The 27,998-nt window shown below is 34.7% G+C and overlaps 1 protein-coding gene across 2 annotated transcripts; it reads left to right on the top strand.

Annotated features, from left to right (window-relative positions):
- imp4 (IMP U3 small nucleolar ribonucleoprotein 4) lies at nucleotides 1-26,880 on the top strand. 2 transcript variants are annotated; one of them, XM_039774988.1, is made up of 9 exons: nucleotides 1-91; nucleotides 3,193-3,301; nucleotides 4,067-4,150; nucleotides 7,418-7,527; nucleotides 10,046-10,178; nucleotides 13,923-14,077; nucleotides 15,180-15,274; nucleotides 21,314-21,387; nucleotides 26,392-26,880. In XM_039774988.1, the coding sequence occupies exons 1-9, from the start codon at nucleotides 89-91 to the stop codon at nucleotides 26,502-26,504; spliced, it is 876 nt and encodes a 291-aa protein (XP_039630922.1). In that variant the 5' UTR covers nucleotides 1-88; the 3' UTR covers nucleotides 26,505-26,880. The 2 variants fall into 2 exon arrangements, with proteins under 2 accessions (XP_039630922.1, XP_039630921.1); XM_039774987.1 differs by lacking the exon at nucleotides 1-91 and adding an exon at nucleotides 104-172.
- Nucleotides 26,881-27,998: the final 1,118 nt, after the last annotated feature.

The raw sequence follows: 27,998 nt of genomic DNA, 5'->3' as shown, positions 1-27,998 counted from the left end.
TTGGTTAATCGAGTAGACCAATGGGATCGCTACAAGGAACACGGTAAAAAGGTGGCCGCGTGTTTATAGCGTGAGAGCGTTAATAGAGATGGTGAGTTTCTATGAAGGTTTTTGTTGTCTTTTTTGTTTAAAATAATATTAGATGGTAATATTTGTTCATAGGATTTTTGAGGTACTGCAAAACACTTATAAAGTGAAATGCGTTATGTTATTGTTTAAAATAATCCTCTTGTGTCTTGTTTCGCATATAAAATGTTTCTGTTTTTATGCGATTATTTGAGAAGCAGATATTTTCACAGCTTTAATTTTGTATTAAGTTACAGGAGTGGGCTTCTCTGTGTGCAAGAGTGAACAGTGGTAACGGCAGAAACTGTACACAATACTCATTGATAAGCAGGCTTTAGCTGTATTTCACGTTGTTTTCCATATAAACGTCACTACAGCCACCAGCGCTATCTAGCAATGCATTAACTTGCTGTCGGAATGCTGCGAGCTCGGGATACTTCGGGAGTTTGTTACTTAGAATTGTGTAGTCTATCCACTTTTACCACTGATAGTCACGTAATCTGACATTTTAAAAAGAAGCGAGATTAAGTAATTGCAATCTTTTTGTGTTGACGCTGTCGATACTGACTTAAGCCTCCATTACCAAAGTTTACAGGTATTATAGCCAGAAATGATGCATCCGTAAGATTTCAAGGATTTATCAGTGTACCCGTTGACAATCTTAGGTTGCACTTGGAAAGTGACCAGATGATCAGTATCTTAAGGAAAATAAAGGATGGAATATAGGCATTCATACTCTGCACAGTTCCCCAGTCCCTATAAGGGGTGATGTAATTGAACGACGTGCATTGTGATTTACACATCGTTCAAAATTAAAACTGTCCAGAATGTCAGCGACTAGATACCATCAATAATGCCATCAACGCCAGCCTCACAAATCATATGTTCAGGGACTGTCATAAATTTAGGCCATTCTGGGAAAAACTGTTTCCCTTTCTTCTGATAGTGTTGGATTGACAATTATTCTTAATTAATGTTATTATTCAGAGTAGGCCTGCTTTGCTAATAGTTTGATTTTTTGAGTATTTTTTGATAAATATTGGACTTGTCGAGATTAATGTAAAAAAGTGCAAGAATTTCATTGAAGAATTAAGCTTTATCCCTTGCATGTGGCTATTTTTCCTAACAGTAGTAGAGACACTTGTTTAAAGGGCATAACAGCAATTGTTTTATAGACTGTACGGTAATGCTTGACACTTTCAAGGCAGTTGTTGCAGTCAAAGAATAGAAAGCAGACACCAATGCTGTGTATCAAGAGAAGGTGTCTAGAGTGTCATAAACTGTTTCATATTTCAAATCTCGTAATTTCTTTACAGTATGACATTAAATACCATTCATTCCTATTATCAAAATATATACATACAGCCTCCAGGGTATGAATTGGTTCAATTCTTTCTGACGTTCATAACCCACTTTGAAGTAGAATTTGCCCTGGAAATGTCTGTTAATTGGAAATATTGGCAAAGATTTACAATATAATGTTTTATAAATGTACAGTTAATAAAATGACTGAAGCAATATTACTGCACTCTCAGTTAACATCTAACAAAAATTTGAAATTGCTTATACTGTACTTACTGGATTACTGTTTTCCTTTTTTATGTATTAGTTTAGGTTTTATTTTGAAAACAGTTTTTGGTACACAATCCAAACAAGATCTTTGACACCAGGATGATGCACTGGGCAATTTAGCACAGTTGCATTGTTGGTGCCTGCGAAAAGTCAAAGTGTAGATTTACTTTAATTGTACTTTGTTACTTTAAATCAAAGCTGGACGACGACGACTTGTACATAAATCTTGTAATTGGTTCTTGCTTGATTAGTGCACAAGTGATCAAAATTTGATGCACTGTCATGGTAGCTTTATTTCAGGTGTGCAGTGTGAAATAAACCACATTATGAAGAGCAATATTTGTGAGACACCGTGTTAAATGGCACTAAAAGTCCCTAAGCAAATTAAGCCTCAGGTTGTCAACTGTCGATATGCGGTTTTGTATTTTACAAGGTCTATTAACTCTTAAAAAAAAGTTACAAGCTCTGCTTCTTGGCCAGAATGTTAGCTTTCTGTGGTCCTTTGTACATAGTTAAATTTCAAGAATTTTTTTTACATTTTCCAGACGATTATATCTCTGTTGTAATTTTTAAAAACTGTCTTAATTCTTGTTAAATTCATACTGTACTGTATACATTTTTAGGTTACTTCATAACTTACTGGTGAATGGTTAAAATCGTTGCTTTTATGTGTATACCGTCAACTTGAGCAAAGTCTGACTTGTGTATTGAGGTGCATCCACTTTTCTACAACTAGCTACCAAGGAGTGAGATACAAATCTAATTTGAGGGAAGCTAGTGCCCTATTCTCTTCTTTTCCTTTTTAAAATCTTTCTACCAGGAACATGCCCAATTTAATGATGTACATGGATGTAGTTTAGCAGAAGATATTTCAATTGATCCCTGTAATATTTCCACATGTACTTGTTTAACACATTTCTCATTTTACTTATTTTTTCATATGTAAAATATAAAAATATCAACCACTCTAAATATATTTGTTTCGATATGTCATTTTTGCACATCAAATTCATTTTATCATTAATAAATCATAAGCTAAAATTGCATAACCTCTAGTCAGGTTTGAAAGTTCTAGCGTGTCATCTGCTTTTTTTATAGCAAATTGTTAATTGCTACCTAGCTTGCAAGAGGGTGCTAAAGCAAGGATACCACTAGGGTGGAACATAGAATAATAATAAGTACCTCAAATAAGTACCCAGAGATATGGGAAAGCAACTCTGCGAGCATAAGTGGTCTTTCACTTATATCCAATACAACCTAGTTAGAAACGGTTATCCTTCAGGATGCAACATTATATATGATAAGGGTGCTTTGTGCAGTTTAGACAGTGGAACTTTTTACTAACTTTCAACCTTTTTCTTTATGAAAATGCCCCCTTTGGGCAAGGATATACATATGTTTTATAATTGGTATGTTTTAAAACCTTGGTTGATATATTGCATATTTCTGTCCATTTTACTTTTTCATTTAATAACTAAGCTTACAATCTAAGCCAACCAGCAGAGATCATGTTTGCTTCCAAATAAATCAACTCATTTTATTTCTTTTGCACAGCTGAGGCGAGAAGCTCGACTTCGAAGAGAGTACCTTTACAGAAAGGCTCAGGAGGATAAAAGCCTCTCTATTGAGGAGAAAAAACAGAAGCTCAAGAAGGCTTTAGATGGTAGGAGTTAGCATGTGGTATCAGTAGTGCACAGATTTACTTTTTAAACTATAGCAAATGTTTTGTTGCAATGTTTAATGAGAAAAGTGTATTATTGCTAAAGTTCTTGCCTATCAGCATCTTTTCCATTTTTAAATGGGAATACAGTGCTGCAAGATATAAAGCTGACGTAAAAAAAAAATCCCAAGTATAAGAAATACTTAACTGTTTGTGTAATTGTTTCATTAATTGTAAGATCCAAAAGTACCTAATTATGAAACTGCAGAAAATACAGCATGAGTAGAGTACAGACTTTTGAATAACAACTTGGTGTTACCAGTCTGAAGGAATATCTTGCTTTTTGCTTTTCACTTCAAAGTAGTTCTTAATTATGGAATAATTTATTACATTTAGAACTGGTGTGACCACATAAGTTATGGTTATCATTTATATCTTTTTATTTAGATAAGAGGCCTCATTTGACCTAGCATCATTACTTATGCAAAAGCTAAATTTCTTTTGTGACAGATTTCATTCATTAATGGTTAACGTTTTGTAGTATTCATCCTCACACCACAGTGCTGTAAGCAGCATGTACACTTTATTGAAATGGTTGACTTCAGTTATTTTATAAATGGTTTCGTACAGCCACTTTTCTTGCAAAAATCTTATATAATGTATGTGTCAGAACTGACAATGCAACTTTTTAAAATGTGAATGTGTCTTAGTACGATATAGACATACATGGATTGCAGACTGTCAAGCAGTTTTCCATTTTTTTTTCAGAGAATCACCTGATCCCAACAGAAGTTCGGAAAGATGCTATTGCGCTTCAGAAATGTATTGAATATGATGATGAAGGGGGTGAAGGTATGTGTTACTAATCTTCCTTTTCATGCTTTTCTTTGTAAGATTTCCTGTTGATGTTTCAGAATTTGTAGACTTGGATGGAAATTTAATATTTTATATTAATCATAGTACTCTGTTTAGTGTAACTTGCATTAGTTAAGTGTTTGTTTTTTAAATAATTTTAACATGCATTGATATAATTTAAAATCTCTCATGATAAATATTTCCATAGTTCCTATAACTTATATTTAAGGATTTTAATATTAACTTGTAGTTCACATTAAAGATACAGTGTAGTAAAGTACTATGTTCCCATCCCTTTTAAAACTTTTAAATTCAGTTTAAAAATAGTTGTTTTGCGTACATAAATATTAGTTTAACATACTGAATATATACAGTAAGCTAACCTTTCTGAACCATCTTAATCATGTTTTCAGATAGTTTTTTTTGTGTGTGTGTACATACTAATAGTAATTAAGGCTTCTGACAGCCATTTAATTTTTCTCATGAAAGGATGACAGTGATTATCATTAGACTTCATTTAGGAGCATTGAAATAAGGAATACTAATAATGTACTTATGAACTTGAGTGATCTTACAAGGTAAATAATTGTGTAGGCGAAAGTCAGACGTAAACAAACAGATCCAAGGCAGATGGAGATGATATGGTTTAGATATCTTAAGAAACTTAATATGTCAGTTCAGGGAGTGGATATAGATATGGTACACTACTACAGATACTTTGTGTATACTTTCTGGTTCAGCAACATGGAGGAACTTTATAAGAAAGGGCAGAGCAGACTCTTATCTGATGAGACTGTATTCCTTTAATGTGGGTAGTGACACCATTTGCATCCCTCTGATAGGCAGTGCGATTTTCTGTACTAGAGTGTACTAGGTTGGTAAAGTCACTTCAAGAAGTCTATCAAATCAGTAGGCAGGCTTAATTATTGGACACTCTTGTAACCTGCTGGAGGTAGGTAGTTGAGGTGAGAACAAAGACAAAACTGATGTCTATTATGAACAATGCTACACATCCTTTCTTTCTTCCATACTATCATTAAGCATTTTAGTACATCCTCTCATGTTTAGCAAAACCAGAAGTATTTCTTCCTTTTTGTAATTCTTCTGTGTGTTTGAGGAAAGTTGTTGCTATTTTTGTTTGTTATATTTGTTTTTGTTTAGCTTTTCTTTAAGATAATTCTCCCCTTGGAACAAATAGTGCCTTTTATCTGTCTGTGTACTGGGCACTACTTTGAGTGTTTCTGAAATGGAGAAGCTGAATGCCTTGAATAGTTGATCATTTTACTAAATTGCTATACTTTAATAACAAGTAGTATATGCTTGAGAGTTGTAGTTGATGCTTCTTAGGGACTAGAGTGTTTACACTTGTATTCAATAAGTTCATGGAAACTGATCATTTCCTTCTTGTGGATACAAAATTTAACCTGATCAATTGTAATATAGAGGCAAACCATTCTTAAAGTTAGCCGGAGGGGTATTATTATGGCCTGAATTGCTATGGATTCACACCATGAAAAATCATGATTCGAATATTTGCACTGTGGTGAAATGATGTTGTTGATCTCTGGCTAAGAAGCAAGTGCTTTGTAGCATGGTTGCTTTTCTGGTAATGTCAGCTGATTCCTGTCTGTGTCAGTCCCCACTGTTACACACCACCCATCCACAGAATAAATCCAACCCTTATCACCAAATGAATGCCTGTGGTCTAAGCCACTTGAGTTATTAATAACGGACATTGTCAACAAATCGTTTCCAAAGAAGATGAGCTCAACCCATCTATAGTAAATCCATTAGAAATGTCAAAATTCACGAATTATACTGTGTTTACACTTAAAACTTTAAGAATTTAAATCACTTGTAAGGATATAGCTTAAGAATGTGTATTTTGGAATTGGTATTGTGTTGCAGCCAGCAAGCTTTTGTTAAGCATAGTAGCTCACTATTTGCATTAGAAAAACACCTTTATAAAGAAGATTTTCCCTCACTGTTGTGTAAACAGGTTTGTTAACTAAGAGACATGTTTGTTTTACTTGTTAACTTGTTAATCATGTTAACCTTGTATCTTTTTGATAAACATCTTCACATTTTTAATTAAGTCCAGCATTATATTTATGCCATATGTATTATGGATAAATGTTTTATGTACTTGTTTGTTTTATTAGTTTGAAAAGTATATATTTTAAGGGAAGTTTATAGTCGCTGAACAATAAGCCTACATAATTTAGTTAATAAAATGAACAGATAACACGTGGTCTGGAGTTTAATTGTAAACACTGTAAAGTATTAGTATTATCTGATTAATTACGGACTTCAGTCTTTCATCTTGCTTGAAGAAGGGGCCTGAGTTGCCTTTAAAGCTTCTATATTGTAATCTTTCTTGTTAGCCAATAAAAGGTGTAATTTTGATTTGCTTCCCACTACATCCATAATGGCTAATAAGGTACAACACCTTAGTACTATCACTTACTTGACACATGACAAAAGCTATTGAGTTAATGAGCTAAATGAGGCCACTCCACCTGGGTATATTTATGTTGTAAAAAGTATAACCAATGAATATCTATCAAGTATTTGGTTCTAAAACGGATAACAAAATCTGGTTCTTTACTACTTCTTGTTCTTTATTGTCCCTCAAAATGTTTAAAGTGATCCAACTGAATGACTCTCTGTCATGTTCTTTTCTGTAGGAAGTCTTTGTTATTGTTGATTTTAAATTTGCATTGATACTCCTGATTATAAGTTTGTTTTATTTGTTCCTTGCCACCTTCTAGCATTATTTATCTTGTTGGTTTGGAAATTTTCTAATTCAGAATGTTGCATTTCATCTATTAATCTGTTATTGGGTATTTGATGTTTGACTTTAGATTGTATCCAGAGCTATTTGTTTAATTTTTGTTAATGTTTGTATTTCTCTTGTATCCTTTTGAATATTTGTGAAACACTTAGAACATGTAAAAGGTACTATATAACTATAAAATGCATTATTTTTATATGTGAAAATACTACGTTTTAATCTAGGATATTAAGTCTTCATTGTTAGTACTGTGGTTCTGAAATAGTTGTTGTCAGCCATTACAAACATTGTCTTTCCACACAGTTTTCAAAACAATGCATGATGTCAGTATTTTCTGAGTTCCAGTTGTTAGTGGAATGATGTATCCAAGGAAAGTTATCACTGTAGTCTAAAAAGATCATTGTCTAATTACAATGTAAGCTTATAGTTAAATTAAATTGCTACAACTGTCTCTCTGATCTTATTTTTAGGAGTTAGTTCCCACATAGATGATGAGTACAAATGGGCTGGAGTAGAGGACCCAAAAATCATGATAACCACATCTCGAGAACCCAGCTCTCGGTTAAAGATGTTTGCTAAGGTCTGTGGATTTTTTCTTTTTTCACACCAAATTGTTTTTAAGCATTTATTTTTAAACTCTTTAAGCCGTATCACTCTACTTCATTCTACACACCTTTTCTGGACATAAAAGGTTGCTTCTTGAAGTGGTATAACATAATGTCACAAAAGTAAAGGTAGGTGAGAGAGTTTTTTGTTTATTTATTGGGTAAGTTAGTATAAATTGAGGTAAAATATGAGCTAATGCTAGAAGAGTATCATACTATTTTAAATAAAAAGGATCTGTATAAGTATTTATTCAATTTCATTTTCAGAATTGGTCAATATTGATCAATAAATTTAAACACTGCAGTCAACTGTGACAATACTCATAATTTATTATACAGGAAAATAAATACTGTGTCACATATGAACTCCTTTAGCAACCCTAGTAGCTAATGCTGCATGCAGGGGCTTCTCATTCCTAGTGTTGGGCTAATATTCTGTTTATTGATAATTTCAGTTGAACTGGCATGGTCTTTTTTTTTTTTTTTTGTCTGCATCAGGTTTTCTGTCATAATAATACCAGTTGTCACTCCTGTCTCTAAGGGGTTGCAGGTTAGGTTAATTTCAACTCTAAATTGCCCCATGCGAGTGGGCACTGCAGTAGACTGGCACCCTGTCCAGGGTTGGTTTCTGCTTTCTGTGTGAACCTGATTTGGAATAAGTGGGTCTGATAATGTCATGTTAAATCAGAAGCACTGCTCAAGCATGCTAAATTAAGGCTAATGTCTCCACGCTGATGAAAGATTTTTTATTATTTTTGTAATGATTGGTGGTAGTTCTACCAGCAGTGTAGACTTCATCAACCTATGGATCTCAGCACACTGCTTTGCTATAATGCTCAACATTTCTATTGATTTTTTTATTATAGTGAAAAATTTATTAGAAATTATTTGTGAGTGTCCCTAGCACAGTAGATGTGGGTCGTGCATCAGCATAACTTTCACAAGCACTGTTTATCTGAGCACAGCTGTTACAGTTTACTGAATGTCATTTGTGTTTTCCTGATGTTTGGCTTTGGTACACATTCTTATCATTCATTTATTGTGGGTATTCATTATTCTTTGAGTTGGTACTTAATTAGTGTTGCACACAATGTATCTCAATTGAGTAAGAACTATGTTTTGATGTTACCAGTGACCAAAGTAACCTTGCATGATAACCTCTTTGCCTTTAGCAAGCATCCAGTATTAAACTACTTTTCTTCAGGATAGGTACTGGTAAGGAATGGGGCAAAGCCAGTGTTGAGCAGTATTTTCAGTGTAAAGTGGCATTTAATTCTCTGTTACAGATTTTGTCCATCTAATCATAGGCTCCTGGTATGTAGTTTTTGTTTAATCAACATCAGGAGAGTTTTAGACAGTTCTGAAGAACTTTCCAATCTGCAGCACATGGTTTCTCTTCTGATCTTTCAAAAGTATGAATATGTGCCTTTTGAATTGTGTATGATTTACATAATGCATTTAAAATGAAATTGTCTAATAAAAAAAAGCTTGAATGTTGTAATCCTTTTAGTTAGCCAATAAAAGGTGTCATTTTGCTTGGCTTTTCTCTGTTTAATCAAGATATTTTAAACATAAGGGTTTTACATGAGTATTGGAGGAATTTTTAAATGAATAGTTTAGTTGACAGACTTGTGGAAGGAAAACCATACTGAGAGTTTTTTCTTGCATTACTGGTGGAATGGTTTATAAAATACATAGAGTTAAATATATAAACAGAAAAAACATTTTATATAATTTTAAAGTGTTTATGCTGAATCACCATCTTTAAAGTACTGATAGAAATATCTGATTCATTGTTGGAGTGTCTAAAGTCGATGTCACATTAAGAGACTTCTAGTCATAGGGTGTGCCAGATTTGCCGATCTCATTGCTTGACCATGTCAATTTAAATGACTAAAAATAGCTGGCCGTGTCATATTTACAGACTGAGTTGCTGGCCTTCTAGCATAGTTGTAGTTGTCTCTTTTTCTGTCAGCCAAAAGCAAGCTGCCTGATGGAGCCAGGTACAAAGGGTTAATATTTATGGCAAGTTTAGTTGCATTTTCTGCATTTTTTTTCTCTTCTCTCCCCTCCTCTATCTCCTCCCTGTTCTCCTGTGGTACATAAACACACAAAATTGTACAGAAAAGAGCCACACAAATAGACAAACATCAAACCTGTTTGATTTTACCTGAGTAAGTCACAGACAAGTTGGTCTAAATTGGCAGATAATGTCACATAAGGTGAATGACTTCATGGGAGCATACTGCCAACTGCCTTTGACTCACTAAATTTATATAGATGAGGGCTATGACTGAAAATTGCTGGACAAGGTGTACAGTGTGTCTTAGCCTTAAGCAGTTTTTACCTTCAAGAAAAAGCATTCATTACTTATTCCTCACATTTCAACATGCTATTTAGAGGTTTCATATCCTGAATAGTTTACAATAACACCTGTTTTTTTTTTTTTTGTTTTTTTTATAATATAATATTTTTGTGGTTTCATCTGACCAGGAAGTGAAGCTGATTTTTCCCAATTCTCAGCGTATGAACAGAGGAAAACATGAAGTAGGAGCTTTGGTGCAGGCTTGTAAAGCTAATGATGTTACAGACCTAATCATCATGCATGAACATAGGGGACAACCAGGTAAGTGACTAAGTGTATGTATGCTCACAAAGCTGTGATACTTTAAATACTGTTACAGAAATCATGCTTTGAGTAAATTATAAGAACCGCATTTTTCTTTGTCTAGGTCTAGTATATTTTATAACAATATTAGAATGTCACAAGGTATTTATTAATTTTGTTGCGTTTCTCTAAAGGAAAAATTGTTTTTCCTAATGAGACATTAATGTGTTTGTTACCAGCAGCTTTAAACCTTCAAGTTACAGCCCAGTGTTCAGTTACAGACTTTTATCTTAGAAGATTTATGATAAAATGTTTTAAACTGTGATCAGTTCAAGAATACATTATCATTTTTCTTTAAGAACAAGACTTATACTCTATCATTTGTGCATTATACAGTAAAAGAACATGCCAACATATATCGAATGAGTGCTGACCTTCTAGCACAGTTATTCGTGCCTTTTATTTTCTGGCAGCCAGTAGCAAGCTGCCTGATGGAACCAGCACTGGGTTAACATCTTTGGCACTTTCATCTGCAGCCTCTGCCTTTTTTTGTTTTTATTTTCTTCTTTTGCCATTCTCCTGTGGTATATAAACATGCAAAATCTGAAAAATAAGCTTATCTGTTTGTGAGGTCCAAAACATCTGTGTTCCTTATTCCTTGTCACTGCATTCTATGCATTGTACTTCTGGTTGAGCATTCATTGGTTAGCAGCTCTCATGCATACAGAGCCTGCCCCTACAACTAAAGACAAAAATCAAACCTGTTAATTTTATCTGAGCAAGTCACAGACTAGTTTATATAGGTTGCTGGATTTGTCACACAGTTGGGAAAACTAACAGTCAGCTTCTGGTTGCCAAAGCATAAAATATGGTTGCCATTTTAACAGCATATAGTTGGATTAATTAAGAGACTATTCTGTGCAATTATATGTTAGTTTAATAATGAAACCATAAAAGAATGTTTGAAACCTGTATTAACCAAATCTAATTTTTTTAGTATGTTTGTTTTACCTGCATTTCGGTGTCAGAATGGCAGAACGCGATTACTGGTACACCAAACACTTCCAGTAGAGCAGTTATGTTCATCCAAAATTAATCAGCAAATCACTGTTTGCTTGCTCATCCATTCTGTCATATAAATTTTGGTCTTCATGCACCATATGCATGATTATTTTCAGAATAGCAAGTTGCAAATGAATTATTCTCCATATACATAAAGTGCAAGTAATATGATTTCAGCTTGCAGTCTGTTTTATAATCTACCTTTCTTTCTTGTAATACTATCCATCCATTATCCAACTCGCTATGTCCTAACTATAGAGTCACGGGGGATCTGCTGGAGCCTATGTATTAGAAAATTAAAAACACTCTCCTTAAACAAGCGTAAACTACCTGAATGACTTCAGTCATGCATTCTTAAACCCAATAAAATGAAAATGTTTTCCTACTTCTGACAGTGTTCTGCTGTCTTAAATGCATAAAGACCCAGGTCACAATATCATATGCAACTGTTTTAAGGAATTATTTTATACATATGTACACATTCTCTATAGCAAATGTCATAAATGAAAGCATGTAACAATCCTCATTATTCAATTTAAATTAAATCTAACGCAATGAAACTGAGTGATACCAATTGAAATTGCATTACTGTCAAGTACTTTTTGACAAAAAAGCATGTCAGGTTTATGCCTAACAGTCTTTCTTTTCTCACTGAGTAAATGAAAAGCTGCACTAAACAATCTTTTTTGTCTCTACACTCTTACAATGGGGAAGAAAAGTCCCTTATTGGTCCATCTGTACACTGTGGGTTGTGACAGGTGGGTTTAGTGTTGTTATGCTACAGAACTGCTCTGAATGCTAAAACTCCTCCGAACTCCCCACAGTGTCTCAGAGTGAATGCTGTCATCTCTGCCCACACATCTTCTGTTTTACAGTTCTACAATATTCAGGATAATTGCTCTTACCTGTTCCTTTATTTGGTTTCTAAAGTATCCTTGTATCTTTTGTTCAAATAAAAAGAAAAGTAATTATTACTGATAAATTATATTGAAGTTTAATGAATTTCATTAACAGTGCAGTACTGTTTTTGAAGCAGCCAAACAAAGTGAACAAAGGTGTCAAAAGTGTGCTGTTTTTACTTGTATGTAATGAAACTTGTTTAAAGTCCGTGTTTTGTGCTGTGTGTTGTAATCTGGAATATGAAATTTATAGTGGCCAAACGTCTTTCCTTTAGTTCCATCACAGCTGACATTTTCCTGACAAATGTTGCATTTAGTATAACATTAGTCTTTCACACAATTTAGCACAGCAGTCATACGGTAGCATCTGTAGGTTCTGTTTCTCATGTTTCTTCTGCGGATTCATACTTGGATCACTACAGTTATATGAGAGAGACACAGAGTTAAAGGAGACTTAACATCACATTTAAGTGTGAAACCGTTTTGCACACCCTTTTCATGGCAGCCAGCTGTGACACCATTTTTTAAGTTGCTTTACTCACATAAAGGAAAGACAGGAAGTGTGACATGCGTGCATGCAACTTACATTTTATTTTAAAGATAAAACTGACTATCAAATTTTTAGGTATTTTCCAATCTGTCTATTTGCACATAATGAGCAAAAACTGATCAGTTCTGTTCTACTGCTGAAAAACCAGGGCATCAATACAGTGGTGCTCAATAATTAATTGAATGGCCAAGAACTGATTTCCAGATGCCCCAGCCTGATAAACGTTAATTTTGAGACCTGAGTCAACATTTGATATTATTGGATTAGAGTTGTGCAACTCCTTTGTTTAAGTTTTATTGAATTTCAAAACAAACAAATAAAGTGAGGTTGATCAGTGTAACAACACTCATGCACATTCTCATGTCCATAGCAAAAATGTGAGGAAACTGTTCTATTTTTCATTTAATTTTCCATTCTGTTTTGGAATGACTGCATACAGTTAAAGAACTGTTCAAAACATCTAGAAATATTTGCCTTGCCATAGATGAGTCAACAGACATATGCAAGTTTTGCAAAGAGAATTACTTCATATGAATTGAGTCATTCTAAAAGATACAGCATATCTTTGCTTTCTCTGTCTAAGTAATAATTTAGTGCATTGTTTTTTTATGAATAAATGTCAACCAAATAAATCTAATATGAATCCAGTGTCTTGTTAGATTAATAATTTTCAACATCAATTTCTAACTGTACTGGTATTCCGTCAGACTTTTGTGAGGACAAAAAAAAATTTTTTTGGTAATGTTGCATGCATTTCTGTATATAAATTGTAAAATAGATAATTGTCATGATTTATGTAGACCAAGATCTCAGCCATGGACTGCAGAATTGATGGCCATAGCAGTTTGACAGAACTGGGAGCTTGTGATGAAAAAGATGAAACCAGCTGTACTGTGAAAAAAAATGTTTCGAGTGAAAAATATTCTTTGTAAAGTGAATACAGTTTACATATGAGGGAATACTGTATGTAATAAAACAACTGGCCATAACTCCTGTTTGTTAATGAGAACATCTGAGCAATTTGTCTCACATTTACATCATTACTGAATATCTTTATGGCCTTCTATAATTTAAAACAAAAAAGTATAGTTTTCTGTGTCTTTTGTAAGAAAAACATAAAAATAATAACGCATACATTAAAACTCTAGGTAAAGGACAAGATTTTATTTTGTTGGAGGCTAGAGAGAACCATATCATGTAGAAAGTGAAATATACAATGCATTGAATTTTATTTTTGTTATTCCTTTTTAGATGGAATGATAGTCTGCCATCTACCATTTGGTCCCACTGCATATTTTACTCTGTATAATGTAGTAATGAGGCATGATATTCCTGATATTGGAACTATGTCAGAGGCATATCCACATCTTATCTTCCACAATTTTACATCTCGCCTCGGTCGAAGGGTAAGTTACAGAAGAAATGATCTCTTAAATTAAAAAAGGCAATTTTAAGCTCAAGGCTGTGAATTTTAAATTGTATAGGTTTATATCACACCTTTGTTTGTTGCATTATGCATAAACAAATGCAGTAACCTTCCTTCACCACAATTGTGATGTAGGTATTATGTATATATGTATTTTTATATTTCACATTTGAAGCGGTTTTAAACAGTAATAACAATTAAATGCTACATCTGTATGCAGTAAATAAAACTGAATTGGCATTTGTTTGTATGTTTGCTCCAGTAGGCTATGTGACATCTTAATGCTACACTGGTGGGGCAGCTCAGGGTTGAATGAGTGTCTTACCATAGCATGGTTTTTTATTTTATTGTTCTGTGTACGGCCCCAAATTATAATAAATATGGTCCCACGTAATGCTACATGAACACTGACAAAAACAGAATGAAAATTTTTGATTTAAAAAAAAAAAAAAGAAAAAGCCATATCATCTGCTTTCAAGACAAGTATGTTCATCATTACACTAACCAGTGCAAATTGTCCAGTGCTTTTTTGTGTCATATTTGAAGCTGTATGTAGAATTTTCAATTTAAATTGCTATTTAAGAAAAGTCAACTTAATATTTAGTCCATGCAAAGTCAAATACATGTAGTAAAATAAATGTGGTAGTTGTTGAATTTATGTTAAGTAACTGTTGGTTGTAGGTGGCCCACCATATCTTTGACTTTGGAAAACTGGTTCTTGTTTTTACTCAGTTGGTTAATATTTTTTTTTTTTAAATATATAAACACTCCATTGGGCTGGAGTACTATATCTAGTACCGTTTGCTTCTGCTGCTCTTTCACATTAACATAAGTATTAAAAAAGGTGAGCTAGATGTATTTTAAATGTAAAAAATAAATATTTATCAAAAAAGTACTATAAAGTACTCTAAACATCTCCAGAAACGGAGGATGGCACAAAAACATCTTCAGAGATGTTCCAGCTTAAAGTTGACAAAGTAACTACCTGTACCTGTCATCAACTGTAAATTCCAAAAGTGATTTATTTTTATTAAGTCTTTTAAAAGACATGCATATTTGGCATCTCTCTTTTTTTATTTCAGGTGTCTGGCATCTTGAAGTATCTTTTTCCAGTTCCTAAAGATGAAAGCAGACGGGTTATTACATTTGGAAATCAGGATGATTTCATCTCTTTCAGGTGAGGACAGAAAAAACTGGAGTCACTGGCTAGTTTCATTCTATAATTTAGCTTACTGGTGCCATCCATTAATTGTACATTGTAAGTTTTAAAAATAGATTAACACCTTTGCAAAATAGTCCAAAAGCACACTGTAAACATTAAAAATACAAACTTCCACAGTAATGTTTCATTTTATGTATTTTTTTTTTGATAAGCTAGACATTTTAATAGGTTTTCTTGCTGCTTTTTCTGTTTGACATTTGTCAAAAAGTTTTGTTAGGTACAGTACTATGTCATTTTTTGCTGTTACTGATTTTATTTTTTTATTCAATTAAAGCACAGAACTAAATTATTAAAATACATTAAAATATATTCAGTTGAAAGTTTGAGTACACCCAATGAATTGCTTTTTCTTTAACATACAGGGACATATCAGGATCTTCATTTAAACAGTGTCTTTAGGTAAATGTGATGTTATTGGGTGGAAGATTGAAATTTGGCTTTGCAATAATTTACTCAATGGTAAATAAACAGATATGCCTACTTTTTCCAACAGATGGAAATGGCATATCTTTGGCTGTAATAGCTGGTATTGCCCCCTTTTACAGAAATATCCTCAAGTAGCTGTTTCCTATAACTTCCTAGTAGTCTGCGACATTAACTGGAAGAAAGGTTTTTCCCACTCCTCTATGTAGAATTCTTAAGTATGTGATGCTTGAGGAGTGTCTTGTTGTATATAGCTCATATTGCATCCTTCCCACAGCATTTTGATGGCATTCAGATTTTAGCCTTGAATTGTCAAAATTTCATTTATTTTTATTTATTTTTTTTTTTTTTCAGCCATTACTTTGTGGATTTACTGGTGTGTTTCGGTCTTTATCATGTACCAGGGTCCACTTTTGGTTAAACTACAGTCTTCTGGTGGTATCACATTGTCCTCACACACCCTCTGGTAGAATGAATAATTCATAGCAGATTCTTTTATGGTGAGCAGCCCAGACCCTGATGCAGCAAAGCATCCCCAAATAACTTTTCCACCACAATGGCTTCTCCTGATATTCTTACAGGAGAGCAAAGGATACTTCCTGGCATAACTCCCTTATACAGTAGATGTAATTTTTGCAGCCTCTTTCTAATAGTAAACTAAAGCACTTTAACATCAGTAGTAGCAAGGGCTAACTGTAGGGTTTTTTTTATGAAATTCTGGGGTTCTTAGAAACTTCTTTCCACATCTTGTGTTCGTTCTACTCTCGGGCTGAACTTGTGGCCTGGCCTAAACAAGTTTACAGTTGTTTAAATTCTTCTCCACTTTTATATCATCTTTCAGACAATGGAATGGTTGATTTCTAATATTTGGAGATCTTTTTAAATATCTTTCCAGACCGATAGGCTTCTATAACATTCTTTCTGAAAGCCTTAAGAAAGGTCTTTAGACCTAGATGTGGAGGTAACGCATATATTCGACAAAAAAGAGAGAACCATGCCAAATGTCTTGAAGTTTAAATAAGACCTAGTCTATCAAGAGCATATCTAAATACAGTGGTACCTTGGTATACATCCTTAATCTGTTCCAGATCCTTTGACTTTTACCAAACAGGACGTATACCAAACACATTTTTCCCATAAGAAATAAAGGGAAAATGATTAATCCATTCCCATGAAAAAAGATTCTATTGTTATTGGCATATTATACATTGGAGCTGCATAAAATAATTTAAACACTGCTTAAGACTAAAATACATAAATACAAAAGCAATTAGATGAAATAAATGAAAATTTAACCTCACTTTTTAATAACGTCTTTGTTTTTCACAATTGTAGATACCGTCGTTCTCGGCATACAGTATGCAGCAGCCATGTTCCGGATATGCATGCCACCTTCATACTTTTCAACAATCAATTCAAATTTACTCGAAAAAACACAAAATCATGTGAAAATTCAGAGTTATAGCACGGGTTGTTTACTGAATGCTAGCAACTGGTGTACTGATGCTCGTAGGCAGTCATGGCTTTGTCTTGAGAGAGGTAAACAAGGGTAGCGCACGGTGTTCTAGCACGCGAGTCATATTCCAAACAAAGGTCGGTATACCAAGCTAAATTTTTCACATCCAAACACGACGTATACCAAGTTGGACTTATTCCAAAGTGGACTTATACCAAGGTACCACTGTATGTTCTAATCATTTGAACTGGATTCATGTTTTAGGTATTTGAGGTAGTAATAAAGATAGAGGTGTTCTTACTTTTTTCACGTGCAAAATTTCCATATATGTTTGCTTAAATTATATTGTGGACTATAAAATGTCAATGTGGAATGATGTTTGATATATTGTATCACTTTTAGCTATAGATACTGTTTAAATGAAAATCAAATCTTGATATGTCAACATATTTTATAAAAGTAAAAATATTTAATGGAGTATACTGTAGATTTGGAACGAGGGATAATCAGCTGTTACAAATGTTCATTTTACGTAAACTTCAAAACTGAATGGTAATGTGAAATTTAGTCTTTTTTTTTATTCTGTGACCATTTAATTTGTGTAATGATTACACTGTTTTCAAAGGTTATATTTGTAACCGTACATGGTCAAGTACAAATGAATATTTACGTTTCTAACGATCACTAAGAAGTCTCCTACCTAGACTTTAATTGTAGTACTATATTTGGTTTATTTAATATTTTATTGAGGTGTCAATTTTATATATTCTATGTGTAATACTAGGAATCAATGCTGTTCAACAAAATCATTATAAAATAGTTTATAGTTAAATTTAATATTTGAGAAACAAAAGCAATGAACTCTCTTTGCTTAAATAAACAAAAATGTACTGGTTTATAGTTCTTTTGCATGAAAAGACAGTAGATAACTTCTGTACTTTAGTATGTTTTTTGCATACATTTTCTACACTAATATACTGTGTCATAGCACAGCTTTTAATCATTAATTATATAATTATTTAAAGCACTTCCTCAAACTAACTTCCCAAACCTTCTGTGCCTCCATGAATCTCAAAATATATATGCTATTGGGTCCAATAAGCAGTGATCTTAATAGGATATGTAGCTATGAAGGGCATGGTTATTAACTCTCATGGATAGAGTCAGCAGTATTGTTGCCGCCAACATTGGCCCCTTTGGCATGTGCAGACTATCCCGGGAATTTGCTGGTAAATTGCCAAGCTGAAGGCATGTATAAACAAAGCTTGGGGTTGATTCAGCCTAGCAGTTTCACTGATGAAGACCTAGTATTATCCTAAGACGCTAAACAGGTCTGCTTCTATGTGAACGAAGACATAATATTGTCAGTCTGACATGCAAAAGAAAAAATAACACATGTTAAAGTAGCTAGGGGTTTATGACAACCCTAGTCTCTTTCATAAACCATGAAAGTTTGAATAGATTTTTAAAAATGTCTGGAAATTGGAATGATTCTGAAATAAGTGTGTTGCTTGTAATCAAAACTGAGGAAACTATTAAAACCTCGTTTTACCAGACTGCTTGCTGATTTCTATGTCTGTAAACTGTGAGGCAGCAGGTGGATCAATGAAATGGATAGCAAAAGGTGCAGGCCTTTGACCCTGAAGATACAGACACACTTGTTTTAAGATCAATTATCTTTGTTTCCCAACCTTTGAATTATTTGTCGTGCATTTTATCAATAGAAGTACACTGTATAAAACATTGTATGGCAAATAGTAATTCTAGCTCATGGTCCTTTCTTTTCATTAGTCTATTTTCTTGTGAGCAAACTGCTGTGAAATTTATGGCCACTGGCCTTTTGAAGATATTTCAAGATTTCTTTATTCTTACCTGCTACTGTTCTGTATAAATGTTGTCCGTGTTGGAAAGTATCCATATGTATTATTGATAATGTTCCAGGTTCTGTATATGAAAAGCTAGTGTAGATTTATGATCTCTCTGGACTTGGAATGTTAGTTACTGAGGTCCAAGTTTTCTGTTACTCCTCCCTTATTTTATTTTTTTTTTTCTATTCCCTCGTCTTTTAAATTGAGTCAGTCCTTAAAGAAAACAGGCCCCCAATATTGTAAGCACTTTCTTTCCGTTTCCTTTATAACTTTATACTAGTGGCATCACTGTTTGGAAGTCTTGACTGCTTTACCTTTGCCCATATTTTCAGTTTGGCAGCGTGACCTCCACTTTTCTCCTGCAATCTCATAGAAAGCTATACTTAATAATGCATTTTCATCTTCTAAAACACCCTATCCTCCTGTTCACTTTAAATTTATACATCATCTGCTCTCCCCCACCCAATAAACTGTATGATATGCATTTGACTACTGATCCCATCTATCATATGCTTCCCTTAAAATGTTCCCTAGCTGTTTTATTTAAATGTTTTGGGATTGTCCTCCAGTCTCTGCTTTCTGGACTGATGTTTCTAATTGCGTGCCTTCTGTGTTCTCTGTTAATATTACCCTTTTTTCTGATGTATTTCGTCTCCTTGACCTAACTAATCCTTAACCTCTGCTGGATAAAAGTTGAGGGTATTTTGTCAGGTTAATGTTACTTCAAATATACTATTAGTCTCTTGTTAGAAATCTCCTGACTCTTTCACTGTGTGTAACTTCTAGGAATCCCTTTTCTTTACACTTGTCTTACTAAATCTTTTGAGTTACAGACCAACAGATGATAGGCTTCAACATAGAGAAGTGACAAGCTGCTGTACCTTTGGTGGGAAGCTGGCAGTGCTACAGTTATTAATCCCTATTTTTCCCTTCCACTCCCAGTCGTGCCTCTCTTTTGGGTCTACACAGACATCTGTAACTTTTAGTACTTATTGGACCCCTTTAACAGGATTGTTTGGAGTGGATGGAGTTTGTTGTTGTGTATTGTCATTCCTACTTTTTCTATGGTGGTTGTTTTTTCTTTTTAAAGTCCGATTTTTTAAAAAAAAAAAAAATTCACAAAAAAGGTTAATGTAGCTAACAATATTGCTGTGGCCATGGGATTTTGTAGGTTTCTGTATTCATTGTCATACTTTAGTGTAAGCAGTGACAAATGCTGTATACTTTTAAAAGGTAAATGAAGACTGCTTAAGACTAAAATACATAAATACAAAAGCAATTAGATGAAATAAATGAAAATTTAACCTCACTTTACTTTTTAATAACGTCTTTGTTTTTCACAATTGTAGATACCGTCGTTCTCGGCATACGGTATGCAGCAGCCATGTTCCGGATATGCATGCCACCTTCATACTTTTCAAATTTACGTGAAAAAACACAAAATTATGTGAAAATTCACAGAGTTATAGCGCAGGTTGTTCACTGAATGCTAGCAACTGGTGTACTGATGCTCATAGGCAGTCGTGGCTTTGTCTTGAGAGAGGTAAACAAGGGTAGCGTGTGGGTTGTTCACTGAATGGTAGCAACTGGCGTACTGACACTCGTGGGCAGTCGCAGCTTTGTATCGAGAGAGGTAAACAAGGGTAGCGCACGGTGTTCTAGCACGCGAGTCATATTCCAAACAAAGGTCGGTATACCAAGCTAAATTTGTTCGCATTCAAACAGAACGTATACCAAGTTGGACTTATTCCAAAGTGGACGTATACCAAGGTACCACTGTATGTTCTAATCATTTGAACTTGATTCATGTTTTAGGTATTTGAGGTAGTAATAAAGATAGGTGTTCTTACTTTTTTCACATGCAAAATTTCCATATATGTTTGCTTAAATTATATTGTGGACTATAAAATGTCAATGTGGAATGATGTTTGATATATTGTATCACTTTTAGCTATAGGTACTGTTTAAATGAAAATCAAATCTTGATATGTCAACATATTTTATAAAAGTAAAAATATTTAATGGAGTATACTGTAGATTTGGAACGAGGGATAACCAGCTGTTACAAATGTTCATGATACTCTTAGGATACTTTATTAAAGTGAACAGTTTAAATTTAAATTGAATCAACATACTAAATTTAATTGTTGTCAACTTTACTTTATGCAATGTTTCACTTTTCCTGTGCAATATAATATATCATACTGGTGTGTGTGTTTTTTTTTTTTTGCCTCATTTTTATTGCAGGCACCATACATATAAGAAGAAAGATCATAAAAACATTGAGCTGACAGAAGTTGGGCCTAGATTTGAGATGAAGTGTATGTATAATATAATATACTATTTAATACACTGTAGCATAAATGTACATTTAATTTTATGTAGTAGCTGTGCTACCTGACTTCACCCAGCAAAATCCTTAAGAGAATGGGTCTTGGTTATAGTGGCATCAGTTAATTGGATGTATCAGAAGTACTTTTCTGTATATGATTTGTATGTGTGCATTTTTTTTATTAGTAGTAGTAGTAGTATTGGTTCATTGGAGTTCCTTACTCTTATGCTGCATACAATTGCGTAAAACATTGAGTAAAATTGAGTAAAACATTTGTTCTGTGGGTCAATTCCTGCTTTTCCTACTGATTGATTTTAGCTTTTGTTGATAGTCAGTGGAAAACACAGTTTTACAGGGAATGTATTGTGTTGAATTGAAACGGGTAGTTAGTGGGAATAATGTGTAGTTTGGGTATAAATATAATTTCATCCTTGTGAAAATGGTAACTTCAGTCAGATTTGAATGCAACGCTTTGATCTGTAATCTTGCACCATTACAATGGTTTTGGAAGATTTAAATCAAAACCAATATACCCTGAATCATGTTTTACTTTTAACTTTTTACATACAGTATTGAAGTTTACAGGTTGCACATATATGTGGCCCATGGAATGATTTTAATATTATAAGCATTGTACAGAAAAAACAGGTAAAAAAATATGGTAACCTATGTACACTGTTCACCTCGGTTGTGTTCTGCCTAATCGGGAATCCTTTTACTGAGCTGCACAAGCTATTAACTGCACCAGCTTGTGTTTTACCCAGGGTTTGAAGTAAGCTGATATGCTGTACCTGCACTTCATAGTTTCTGCTCTACAAACCAGAGCATAATTGTAAAAGTGATGTTTTTGACTTCCAAGGGGAGACAGCCCAATTCTCTGCTACAGTTCTCTGCATGTATTTCACCTCCAAGGGCCTGTCATTCCCCCAGCCCATTGTTCTAAGTACATGTACAACATATTGTACTAAACTGTTTTGCTACAGTGCCTTACTTTAATGACTTCATCTTTTATTTATCTTTGTAGTTCACCAATGATGAGGCCAACAGGGTCTAGGCATACCTCGTGTGCTTAGATAAATCTAAGCTGACTTGGGCTAAGAATTGTTACATGCAAGACAAGCAATTTCTTGTTTTGTGCAGCATATATCTTGTTTTGCTCTGGGCATTCTCAAGTTAAGGAAGGCCCAGCAGATAAAATAAACACAACAAGCTTTCTCCTTTAAGTGCCACTTGCTGCTCACTGTACAGTGTATGGCATGCCTAACATGGGGAAGAGGTACTGTACAGTTGTTTAAAATGAATTGGAGTTGGGATAAAAACCTAAAAGATTGTGGCCATGATATTGGTGGTGCCAGATGTGATGGTTTCAGCAGCTCATAAATGGATGTTTTACTGATGAAAGCACCATATAAACAAGACACCAGATAAAGCTATAAGTAAAAACATAAATGCTCTAGCAACAGATGTTCGGCAAGGGACATCTATAAGTGCATGACACTTCACAAGAGCTACAGCAGCAGACAACTGCACTTGGTTCCATTTCTGTCAACGAAGAACAAGAAGGTGAAATTTCATTGGTTACATGGTCACTAACTCCAGGAGACTGAAAATTGAAAAATTGTCACCTCATTGAAAAATCAAATAGTATACATTAATGGTGTCTGGGAATGTTTTCTTGATACATTTTATTGAAATTATTAAAAGCAAATAACATTTCATACAAGCAAGTCATATTTTTGCAAAACTAAGTTCAAATCAAATCAACCCCTATCCATGAGAAAGAGAGCTAGGCCAACAGAGTAAAACTTAAATAGTAGGAAAAATAAGTAAATACATACATACATAAGGGAAGATAATCCACTTCCTCAATTTAAATGCTTATTCTAAAATGTTAAGTAAATCCTGCCAGGTTTTAAAAAACTATTAATTTTTATTATGGCCACAATCTACCCATTTGCAAATGGATGCTTTCAAAAAGGTTATGCTCTTTATCATAAAGAATGCATCATCTTAGTTTGGCACCTTAAATGTGGCAGTGTACTCCATTTCTCTGCACAGTCCCCACATCTTGATACAATAAAGTGACTGTGGGATGATAATAGAACATGAGTTTCACTGCATTTGTGTCTAATTGAAAAAGACTCAGGAAATGTTCTGGAAGAAAAAGGGACCCAAACCCTATCTAGGTGTACCTAATAAAGTAGTCACCCAGTAGTCTGGGTATATATTTTTATTTGCTCACATATGCTTGTATCAGGTTCATAAGAGCCTCTCTTGCCGATAGCAAAATTATATAATAAAGCCATCACACATGTGGTTGGCAGGCTGGCTGTTTTATTGTCTTTACTACTTCTACAATTCCAATAGTTCTGATAAGAGGGCTATTGTACAATCTGTTACGGGTTAGTAAAATAAACCTGTCAAGGCAGTATCAAAAAGCACTGTAAAGTGCATGGTGCATAGGACTGTTTTAGCTTAAAAAGACAATGCACAACAAAAATTAGATCATGCGCTTTTTAACAGACATTAATATAATGTGATAAATTTTGACAATAATGAATGTTGGAACACTAAATAGGTTCACAGAATAACAATTACTACTTTTTCTTTCAGTTGCTCCTATTAGGGGTTGCCACAGCAGATCATCTTTTTCCATATCTTCCTGTTTTCTGCATCTTGATTTGTTATACCCATCACCTGCATGTCCTCTCTCACCACATCCATAAACCTTCTCTTAGGCCTTCCTCTTGCCTGGCAGCTGTATGTTTAACATCTTTTTCCCCAATATACCCAGAATCTCTCCTCTACACATGTTCAAACCAAAGTAATCTCGTCTCTCTGATTTTATCTTCCAACCTGAGCTGACCCTCTAATGTACTCGTTTTCTAATCCTGTTTACCCTCGTCACACCCAATGCAAATCTTAGTATCTTTAACTCTGCCACCTCCAGCTCTGTCTCCTACTTTCTGGTCAGTGCCACTGTTTCCATCCCATATAACATAGCTGGTCTCACTAATGTCCTGTGGACCTTTCACTTTTGCTGATACCTATCTCTCACAAATACTCCTGACACTCTTCTCCACCCTGTCTGCGCTCTTTTTTTCTTTTTTTTTTCACTTCTCTTCCATAATCCCCATTACTCTTTATCCCAAGTATTCAAATTCATCCACCTTCGCAAGCTTTACTCCCTACACCCTCACCATTCCACTGACCTCCCTCTCATTCACACACACGTGTATTCTGTCTTCTTCCTACTGACCTTTATTTAATTCCTATGTAGAGCATATCTCCATCTCTCTCTAGGGTCTCCACAACCTGCTCCCTACTCTTGCTACAGATCACAATGTCCTTGGCAAACATCATAGTCCACGGAGACTCCTGTCTAATCTCATCTGTCAACCTGCCCATCACCATTGCAAATAAGAAAGGGCTCAGAACTGATTCCTGATGTAATCCCACTTCCATGTTGAATGCATCTGTCAGTCCTACTGCAGACCTGACCACTGTGTCACTTCCCTCGTACATATCCTGTACAACTCCTGCGTACTTCTCTGCCAGTCCCGACTTTCTCATACAATAAACTACTCCTCTCGGGGCACCCTATCATATGCTTTCTCCAGGTCCACAAAGATGCAATGCAACTCCTTCTGGCTTTCTCTATACTTCTCCATCATCACCCTCAGAGCAAACATTGCATCTGTGGTGCTCTTTCTTGGCATGAAACCATACTGCTGCTCACTAATCATCACCTCCCTTCTTAACCTAGCTTCCACTACTCTTTTTCCCATAACTTCATACTGTGGCTCATTAATTTTATCCCCCTGTAGTTACTGTAGCTCTGCACATCCCCCTTATTCTTAAAAAATCAGTACCAGTACACTTCTCTACTCCTCATGCATCTTCTCGCTTTCCAAGATTCCATTAAACAATCTGGTTAAAAACTCCACTGCCATGTGGAGTTATGTCATCTGGACCAACGGCTTTTCCATTCTTCATCCTCTTCACAGCTGTCCTTGCTTCCTCCTTTATAATCTGTTGCACTTCCTGATTCACTATCTCCACGTCATCCAGTCTTCTCTCCATTCATCAGTCTCTCAAAGTACTCCTTTCCATCTGCTCTACATACCCTCCTCATTTGTATGTTTCCATCTTTATCCTTTTATCACCATAACCTGTTGCACATCTTTCCCAGCTCAGTCCCTCTGTCTAGCCAATAAGTGCAGGACCTTTTCTTCCTCCTTAGTGTCCAGCCTCTTATCATCCACCTTTTCTTTAGCCTTCACCACCTCTCTTTTCACCTTATGCCTTATCTACTCTCATCTACTTTCTGCATCTCTCTGACTAGCCCACTTCTTCTTCGCAATCCTCTTCCTCTGTATACTCGCCTGTACTTCCCCATTCCACTACCAGGTTTCCTTTTCCTTCTTCCTCTGTCCCGATGTCATGCCAAACACCCTTCATGCTGTCTCCCTTACTACTTCTGCTGTAGTTGCCCAGATGTCTGGTAACTCTTCACTGCCACCCAATGCCTGTCTTACCTCCTCCCTAAACTCAACCTTGCAGTCTTCCTTTTTCAGCTTTCACCATTTAATCCTTGACTAGCTGTATTGCTATGGTGAAGAAAGTTTGCGACAGCACCAATAATATGACCCATGCAGTACAGCTTATGGAGCTACTTCATGTCGGCTGCTTTGCACACACTCAATTTGGTATTGCAGGCTGCTCTGAAAACTCTAACCATTGCTTGTTTGATCACAGTATGGCCCTTTAAGAAATTCACAGTGTTTGACCAAATTAATTCAGTTAGCTTCAAGACTGGATGCTGCAATGCATTTATTTCACCATGAAACACTGTTTAAAAATAGTGAGACTTGTTTTTAAGAGTTGCTTCATGCTTACACAAACAAGGGAAGTGTTAGGTATGTGTTTTGCTATTTTTGGTTAATACATTTTTAAGAAATCACAATGACTAAGTATGTTTTCTTTTTTTTAGTGTATATGATAAAACTGGGAACACTGGAAAATGAAAACACAGCAGATGTAGAATGGCGTCTTCATGCCTATACCAACACTGCAAGGAAACGAAAGCACCTCAGTGTGGAATAAAAAAAGTGACTGTAGCTGGAAACTAATCCAATAAATCCAAAAGAACACTGATGTTTTAAAGGGCTTTTCAAATATTGCAGAATCATTTTTATAACTTGAATATTGCTGTGAATTTGCTTTTTTTTGTTTTGGATAAATGTTTTAGCATTTTGGGACCTATAATGTACATTTCCATTTATTTATTATACTGCTTCAGTTACTTTTACTGAATAGAACAACACATTTCAAAACATTTTGTCTTTTTTTCCCTTCCTAACTTTGAGTGAATAAAAAAACCATCATGGTCCCATTGTAAAGAATTTGGTTTTCCAAAAAAGGTATATGGCCGCTTGGTTTTCATAACAATATTATAAAATCTGAGCATTTTTTTTTTAAACGGTGTTGCTTTATATTATTTCTATGTCTGCTAGGCCGAATATTTGAATGGGTGAAGACTCATTTCTATAACATTCTCATTTCTTTCATATAAAGAATGTATTGACTGTCTGGAAAGAATGGTGGATTATCTCAAGGTAACTGCAGAAAACTGGTTAAAATGCCTAATAACATTTTTCAATGTCAATTTAGTTATAGAGCACATGTAAAACAACATAAGTAATGCTGTAGGCAAAGTGGTTTACAGTAAAACACCTCTTAATGTAATTGGGCAAGGAATTCCACAGAAGAGGTCCAGCAGATGCAAAAGCCCTGTACCCCTTAGTTTTACACTTTTTATGAAGGACAACAAGAGACAGCTGACTGGTAGATCTAAGCTCTCTGGATGGCTGGTGTAAAACTCACAATTTGGATAAATACACAGGAGCATACCCATGTATTGATTTAAAAACCAGCAGCAAAATTTTAAAATCAGATTTCAGATCCTGTATTGGCAGTTCACTTAAGTGGCTACAGTGTCCTAAACCGAAAGCTTCTCTACTAAGCGGTGCTATGACACCTAGTAATTTAGAGATGTACATGAGACAAGAGAATTGTAGTGTAGGTTCTGGCAGTATTCTAGGCTGAGAAAATGCTCTGTTGTTAAGTTATTTTTGTTCACCAGTTTTCAAACACAATACAGAAGCAATTTGATGGTATTCTTTGCAGCAGTAGAGTGTCTTGAGAATCTTTTTTTTTTTTTGTAGCATCCTATAAATATGTACTGATCTGCTGTCATAGTAACAGTTTCAATGGGAAAAAAAATGCGATCAGTTCCCCTCCACTAAAGACAAAAAGTATATTACAAAGTCTGATTCTATTGAGCTTGTATTGCTTAGATTACTGTAATTTTTAACAGCATTGTTCCTCAGAATTCTACACACAACACCCCGTAATGACAATGTGAAAAAAGTTTACTTGAGGTTTTTGCAAATGTATTAAAAATAAAAAAATTGAGAAAGCACATGTACATAAGTATTCACAGCCTTTGCCATGAAGCTCAAAATTGAGCTCCGGTGCATCCCGTTTCCCCTGATCATCCTTGAGATGTTTCTGCAGCTTAATTGGAGTACACCGGTG

This window comes from Polypterus senegalus, chromosome 13 (assembly GCF_016835505.1).
Source record: "Polypterus senegalus isolate Bchr_013 chromosome 13, ASM1683550v1, whole genome shotgun sequence".
Taxonomy (NCBI): Eukaryota; Metazoa; Chordata; class Cladistia; order Polypteriformes; family Polypteridae; genus Polypterus; species Polypterus senegalus.
The sequence above is the reverse complement of the archived record's forward strand: the minus strand, read 5'-3'. Positions and strand labels throughout refer to the sequence as shown.

Excerpts from the sequence above, each read along its gene's own strand:
- imp4 (XM_039774987.1), top strand. The coding sequence starts at position 143 with ATGGTAATATTTGTTCATAGGATTTTTGAG. Across the intron at positions 10,179-13,922 it reads TGAACATAGGGGACAACCAG|ATGGAATGATAGTCTGCCAT; the intron begins GTAAGTGACTAA and ends ATTCCTTTTTAG. Across the intron at positions 15,275-21,313 it reads GATGATTTCATCTCTTTCAG|GCACCATACATATAAGAAGA; the intron begins GTGAGGACAGAA and ends TTTTTATTGCAG.